An 8,049-nucleotide genomic window follows, 5' to 3' on the forward strand; every position below is an offset into this window, starting at 1 on the left:
TTACAGCTTCATACTAGTTCTGTTCCGAAAACATCTTGCATCTAACTTTTCACTAGATGCGCCGTAATATAAAGGCAAACAGTCAATTTGGCCCGTAAAAAATCTTCAATGGCGCCTAAAAATCGGGCTTGATGCGCCACATGGCTCCTAAAACTCAAAGGTGAGTTTCGAACACTGCTTCTAAGTCAACTTCTACTGATTTGCTCCGTTTCCCTCTGATATGCTTAAATGATTTCAGACAAGTTTCAACGTATGCAGACTGATTCTTAGTGCGAACGGCAAGAGGAACCGTATATCCTTAAACGGACAAATAATTTTTTCGATGAGTCAACTCGTCAAAAACCGCAAAAATATCGCAATCATCTCATTTCATTATAGAAAAGCATGCATTGTACCTCTGATACGTGATTGCTCTGGTTAGTTCTGCCTGATGTTCAGATTAATTGATTCCGTGTCATTTGGACGTATTTCTATCAAATGGAACTATGTGCATTATGACGTGAGCCCTGAGACCCATAAGCATATATGCATAACAGGGCTCACGCCATAATGAACATAGTTCCGTTCGACAGAAATAAGTCCATTTAATCATTCTAGATTAACGTTTTCCTCCGTTACGGATAAAAAATATAATTATTTGCATGTGCGCAAATGTACTGACTTACCCATGTTTCAGTGGCGAGGTGTGAATTATCGATTATCGATATGTTCCTATTTGTAGCTATAGTAAAGAATCGATTACGAAGGGGCTCATAGCGAACATCCTGTTCATCGATCCTTTTCCATAGGTTTAAATGACGGATCAATCGATACATCGCAATGCATTCCACGCCACTGCTGACTTACCCGCGTTCAGAGTGTATAAAAGAGAGCACGATGGGAGATTCTAGTCTGATTCGCAGAAACTCAGGTGCATGTGATAATGAAGAACTATAGTCGGTGGATGGTGTCCCACGTGTGTATTGGTTATGTTTTTTTGGTGAGCAATTTTTAGTAAGAAAAATAAGTTGTGTTTATCGATTATTAAAACCGAACTTTTGATTCTTGAAACCACTTCGCACGGTAGCGTAAGTGATGGACTGAAGTGTCATCATCATTACGTATTCTGCCGTACTAAGGAAGAACGCCGTATGATCGTTCGAGAGTTGCCAAATTTCCCTTGATAAAACATGTATTTTTGACAACATTCATGCATCATTTTCCTTGAAATTTTCAGATATTTTAGATTGAATTGCGTACAAAATTGTCTGAAATTTTCGGAAAATAATATTCGCTATTTCCCCAGTAAATTCGGTTTTTATCGGAGGAAACTTGGCATCGTCTAAAGGCTCATACGACGTTCTTCCTTAGCACGGCAGTAGTACTCTTAGTTTTTTAACATGGTTTTTTGGTGAAGTTTTATTTGAACCAATCGACTAGACCCGACGACTGCCGAAACTGAAAACCTGGTCTTAAAACTGCATGTTAATTTTGTAAAACGCTTAAAATTGATATTTTGCACATTAACGCATATTTTTTTACGAAGATCGTGACGATAGGAGTGTATTTCAGACTTTCTAGATGCGCTTCTCGTGACTTTTTATCCATTTCTGTCAGAAATAACTTTTGCTCTATTGAAGTTTGCAACAAGCCCATTAAATAGAGATTTTACCTCTGTGAATTGGTTAGCAATGTATGGAGGTGGCGAGGCGTGCATGGTCGATTATCGATATTTTTCCAATTGAAGTACGAAAAAAATGATATAGTTTCAGACAAAACAGCCGTAAGTAACATTATTCCTCCAGAGAGCCAATGAAGTTAGTCCTTTCAAGTAAAGTGCTGCCCCTTCTCTCAATTTCTCACCTAAAAATGTGTTTGTTGTCCATCCAAAACGCAACCACGAAAGCATGTAAAACACTAGCCCAACATGAAAATGAAAAATACTCTTTTTATGTAATAATTGAAATAAAATCGTTCGACTTTTAATCATACAAATGATTTCAAAGAGTATTTTCGATGATTAATGGCAATGTGACAAAGAAAATGTGTCAAGAGATGTGTGGCTTTCTCTCAGATCCCAGCCGCCACCATGTAGGGCTCAGGTTTTTATCGTTTTTTCTTTTATATTTTATTGTTTCCGACTGAAAATGACTCAGTTTTGAGTGAAAACGTCTCGGGTTCATAAATTGTGTATTTTTAGCCTTGTTTCCCGTTTTTTCATCCTTGTTTTTCCACTGTTATCATTGTCTTGGGCTGCTCTTAAAAATGTGTATCTGTGACAAAGAATGGAGGCTTTTCCCAATAAAATTTTCCGGTCAAACGCTTCTGAGCCCGTTTCCTCGAAACTTCATTTTTGCACATACTGCTCTGCGCTATCACTCCCTTCCTGACGTTCAATTTTCAGGTAGCGCTAGTGCTAGTGGCAGGAGTCACTCAAGCAAAAACAACGGGGGTCCTCCTCTACACCGATCCAAAAATCCAACCGGATAATGTCATCGTTTGGAACAACATTGGGAAAGTAATCGATGACACAATCGGGCAGGGAAACCAAGAAAATGACCCGGTTCTTCATAGTAGATCCCTGGACTTTATGAACGCCCTTGGCGGATTGAGTGGCACAATTAACAACTCCGGCGTATCAAACGGCCATGGGAATGGTGCAGTTATTTTCAACGGGAAAATTTTAAATGATAGTGCAAGCTTCTCGAAACCATCGACACAATCCAACAAATCTCCCTCCAGAAATTTCGTGTCACGAGGCGACAGGAGCCCTTCTAGGAGGTTCGGATCAAGAGGTGACAAAAGTCCTTTTAGAAACCAAAGACCAACATCACCATCTCCTTCTAATTGGGATTACAAGCCCAATAGATTCGCTTCGTCGAGTACAGGTAAAAATGGACGTGTTTCTGCCAAACGGAACTATGTGCATTATAATGTGAGTTCTGATATGCGTATAATCTCATGGGCCTCAGGGCTCACGTCTCAATGCACATGGTTCCGTTTGGCAGAAACACATCCGAATGATTCTTTACTCAACTTCAGAGGGAGCAAATAAAATACAAGTGTTGCCGTTATGATAAAATTAGAACAAACAGTGAAAGGACTCAGTAAATGGTGAAACAGACTTTTCAATCCGTGAAAAATCTGTTTTACCATCTTGTTGTCACTATGTTTGAAATCACATTTATTTACAGGTTTGGATTAAATTTCGCAACTTTAAACTACTATGTTTTGCACATCCATAAAATTGCCTATTTACATAAATAAATTAATGGAACATACGTCGTTTTTAAAATAAATGGAAATAGTCGATCATAAATCTTAACCGTGGCATAATTGTCAAAACTATTTGAAGATTGAGAAAAGTTTCATAGACACGAGATAATTTTCAACCGGTGCGCCGCGCCGCGCTTTGAGAGTCGGTCAGTACATTTCGCGACCGAAAGCGCCTTCAAATTGAATGATACTCTACGCGCTGTCGTTGAGTTAGTTTAGTTGCGTGACCTAAACCGAACCCAACTAAAATCGACTCGGCTCACTACACCGAGCGAGAAGAAAATATGCTGTCATATCATTTTGGATTTCAACATTTTATCTGGTCATAGGATATGAGTCGTTTTAAAAATGAGTCGGAAATAGTGGTTCGTAATTTAAAATTGTGGTTTTTTTAATCTGTTTGCAACTGGAACACGGTGTCCATAATAATCGCTCACTATATGAACGGGGAGATTGACTGGATGAAGAAGTAGATTCTCAACGGAGGACTGGCGATTCCCTTCATAACGGCCTCAACTTCGAAGTTCTTTTGGGCTTGTAAGGGTTTTTTTTCCCAGAGAATATCGGTGACGCCATTGGAAAATTTTCTATGAAAAAAAGGTATAAAAAGACAAATCCCTCGAGCACAAAAGGGCTCCATTCAAACCTCGTATGGTAATCGTGCAAGTTCTTAACCTTGAAGGACCCTCTTGATTACTTAATTTGTATCATGCGAACAATATCATCAACAGTCAAATTGGAAAACCTACTTTACTAGAAATAAAAAATGAAAAGAGCAAGGAAATACACAAGGAATTAAACTTAAATTAATAATAACACATAGAGAATTAAGTCAAATTATTCTACTTTTTATCCTACTATGATAGTTATAATTAATTTTTTTCTTTATTTTGTTTTGTTTATTAATATTCTAGGTTTAATTTCTTTTGCGTTTTCTTCACGGAAAAAATGGACTGATTTAACAATGAAATTGTTCCGACGTGTTTCAAATGTACATCTTACCATAGTGGAAAGCTAACTTAACCAGGAGGGTAGTTATTATCTTTGTTTGATCTTTTGATTTGTTTTTATCTTAATTTATTGTAAAATATATATTGGAACATGTCGAACACATTTTTTTTATAGCTTCTGTTGCGAACTTTATCGGCCATACTTTATCAAATTTTGAATTTTTTTTTAATTACTAAATTTTTAAATCGGCATTTTCATTTTTTTCCCGTGTTGCTCCTCTCGTTTCGTTCTCCCCATTAGATTGGGTCTCTATCACGGATTTTAATTAAGCTTTTTTCCGTGCTGAAAACAGGGCTCAACGGATTGGACATCGCGAAAAACAGCAAGAAACTTGACAACGTGACTCCGGCTCCGGAAACGTCCAACAGTTCCACCAAACCCTCCAGCGCAGTAAAGACATGGCACGGGTCCAATCTACGCATCGACCATAACGGCGTCCAGATAACCGTCATCAGCCACAAACAACGCCCTCAACACATCGAAATAGACGCTGAAAAGGTGTACATCAACAACGAGATCGTTTGCGACTCCGTGCAAAACCTGAGACCTAAGCCCTGGTACCAGCGGAGAGGTGACGGCTCCGAGTGGTACACAAATCTGAGCGTTGGGAAGCCGATGCTACACCGGCAGATGCAGGAGTTCATCGATGACGTCAAGAAATTCGAGCGAGAGGGCGGCTTCAACGATGGATCGTCCGATGAGTCGTCCGGTGAAATCAAAACTTGGCACGGGAATTTTTTGCGCATCGATCACAACGGCCTAAAAGCGATTGTCATCAGCCCTCGCATTGAGAACATCGAGCTGAACGGTCGCACGGTGTACTTGAACAACCAAGTTGTTTGTGATGACGTGAAGTCGCTGAGGTCTGAGCCAAGGCACCAAAAAAGAACCGGTGGTTCCGAATGGTTGACGAATTTGAACGTTGGCAGAGCTATGAGGACAGCGGAGATTGAAGCGTTTGATGAGTATTTGAAAGACGTCGAGCAAGCTAAATCTGCCTGGAGCGGAACAGTGGAGGAGAAACTTCCTAGTGAACAACAGAGGGCTCCCGTCAAGATGGATGACAAGACAATCATTGAGAACCTTGGAAAGCTAATCAATTGGTGATATTAAGAGATTGATTTTGTGAAATTTTTGAACCTGCATTGAAAAAAAATTCTCGGCGTTTTTACCACGGTCCGCTGCTACCTTTACCATCTCACTTTTTTACCAATCATTGGTAATTTTATCGAGACAGACTGGTAAGCTTACCTAGAAGCCGGTATTTTTACTGTTTTTTTCAGGTAAGAATACCACTTTTATTGGTAATCAATGCCCGGTAACTTTGCCATTTTATCTTGGTAATTCTATCACAGTCGATAAAAAATATTGGCGTTTTTACCAAGGTCCGGTAAAATTACCGAGAAAGTTCAATAATTTTACCGAGATTCCTCAGTAAAATTACCAATTCCATAAATGGTAATATTACCAAGAAAAAACTGGGATCAAATAGAACCCTGAATTCTTGGTAATTTTACCCTTTTCTTAGTAAATACACCGAGATTTTTTTTTCAGTGTGGATAGTATATTAATCCTTCTGGACGATGATTGTATGTAATTAAATATTTCATTTTCGATTTCATTTACTTATTAAATTTACGCATTTCAAAATGAAAAGATAGAGGAAGTTTGATGAGTTTATTTTCATGAGATGCCCTTAACTAACATTAAAAAACATTTAGACGGTCAAACTCCTAAACCACGTGTCTTGTTTGCGGTGTTTAAAATCCACGCCTCTGTTTTATTTTTTTTTTTCAAAAAAAGACACACCGACATCTTTTCTTGAAGTTTTCTAAGAATTGTTTTAGTACAGAGAAGGAATATTACGGAAGTTTCAAGAATTGACGTTGAGTAGCTCTCCAATTAAAAAATTAAGTATGACAGGAAGTCAAACAAGAACCACCCGTTTCAATAAATAGGATCGCTCTGCTTGCAATTTGTCCTCTTTGTCTATCGCTTCAATGCTCAGCACACAGTTCCTCTAAAGAGAAAGCCCTCAGACTTTGTCAAATTTTATGTGATTAAAAATTGATTTTCAGAAAAATGCAGATATATACATTCCACCCCAGAGAATTTTATATACAGTTTAATCCATAGTATTAAAAAAGTGACAAAGAAAAAACTTCAAAGCTTTCCTCAAGTATTTGCGAATCATTCAACGGAAAAATGAAGGCGCTCTATTTTTCTCTCAACAGCGGGGCGATTATTGAAATGCCATCGACTCTATGTCGCCGCTTACGACAAGACATAGCCCTATCTTAACCGTGCAATATATCGCGATTCGATGTCTTATCGGGCTGGTTTAAATTTCAATAATCGGCCCGCAGGAGACCTTTGCTGCTGTAGCAGACAACCCAGCCGCCCCAATTTCTTCGTCTGGTCAAACGCAAGGGTATAGCGTTCAAAGTAATCGCCAAATTTAACATTCAAATCATCTAATTTGCATAATATAATGTTTCAAGGACCACCAACTTTGCAACACTGATCGGTGCTTAAGGGTCGGCCCGTGGCTGCAGCGAATTAAAGTCCTGGTTGATTTAAGGCGATTGCCTTTTCAGCGCAGACCCGCCTTGTGGTCGAAGCGTAGGGTGCCCAGTTTTGCCGCCAGACGGATGGGAATTGCTTGGTCATTGTTCTGCCGTGCTAAGGAAGAACGCCGTATGGACATTCGAGAGTTGCCAAACAGCCCCGGATAAAAGATGCATTATCAAAGAAAATTAAGCGTATTTTTCTTTGAAATTTTCAGACGTTTTAGAATAAACTGCGAACAAAATTGCATGAAAAAATCGGAGGAAAATATCAACGATTTTCCTTGTAAATTAGGTTTTTATTGACGGAAATACGGCAGCGTCTGAAGGCTCATACGGCGTTCTTCCTTCGCACGGCAGTGTTCTGGTCTACGTCACGCTCACGCACACAAACAGGGTGGCAAAATTTCATGAAAAATAAATTCTTGAAATTTCACGAGAAATATTTCATGAAATTTCAGAAATTTGTGAAATAAATTAAAAAATACCGGTTCGTTTTCATGTTTCGAATAATTTAAAAATTGGGACTTTCTTCCATTTTTGCATGTTTAAGTGCGGGTTGCATACTCTAGCCCCTGAAAAATATGAAATATTTCACAGGCTCGTGAAATTTCATGAAATATTTTACTGAAATTTCCAATCTTTCATTTTTTTCTTACGTTTCATGCCACCCTGCTCACAAACACGAGTTCCTCGCAGTGGCGTGGCGTGCTTTGCGATACATCGATTGGTATGCCATTTAAACCTATGGAAAAGGATCGATAAACAGGGTGTTCTCGGCGAACACCTTGATAATCGATTCTTTACCATAGGTTTAAATGGCAGAACAATCGATACATCCCGATTCACGCCACGCCACTGGTTCCTCGATAAGTATACATTCATCTTTATTGGGAACATAAACAGAACGCATTCGCGCGAGGGAAGTTTATATTTCAGCTGAGCTCCATAAAAATCACGCTCCATGTTTTTCGTATACCTCTCCTAGTGACTCTCCTAAATTTCCCCCTTGCTTCGATTCGTTGCATTGTGGATTCTTTCGTATCTCTCGGATTCTGCATGGGGTGGGTTTGAATTGTATCGAAGGACCCTTTTATTTTGACCTACGCTGTTCCCTGATCTTGTCACAAAACCTAAAGAAAAAGCTCTTGTGGGTTGCCGTTACTTAGTCTGTTATCTATACCTCCTCTGTCCTTGGCAACCACCCGCTTCCCCC

The 8,049-nt window shown here is 39.1% G+C and overlaps 1 protein-coding gene across 1 annotated transcript; it reads left to right on the plus strand.

Moving 5' to 3' along the window:
* The first annotated feature begins 838 nt into the window (after positions 1–838).
* Positions 839–5,910, plus strand: LOC109036855 (uncharacterized). Its single transcript, XM_019051260.2, has 3 exons — positions 839–979; positions 2,384–2,867; positions 4,559–5,910. The coding sequence occupies exons 1-3, from the start codon at positions 923–925 to the stop codon at positions 5,371–5,373; spliced, it is 1,356 nt and encodes a 451-aa protein (XP_018906805.2). The 5' UTR covers positions 839–922; the 3' UTR covers positions 5,374–5,910.
* The last annotated feature ends 2,139 nt before the right edge of the window (positions 5,911–8,049 follow it).

This window comes from Bemisia tabaci, chromosome 9 (genome assembly GCF_918797505.1).
Source record: "Bemisia tabaci chromosome 9, PGI_BMITA_v3".
Taxonomy (NCBI): domain Eukaryota; kingdom Metazoa; phylum Arthropoda; class Insecta; order Hemiptera; family Aleyrodidae; genus Bemisia; species Bemisia tabaci.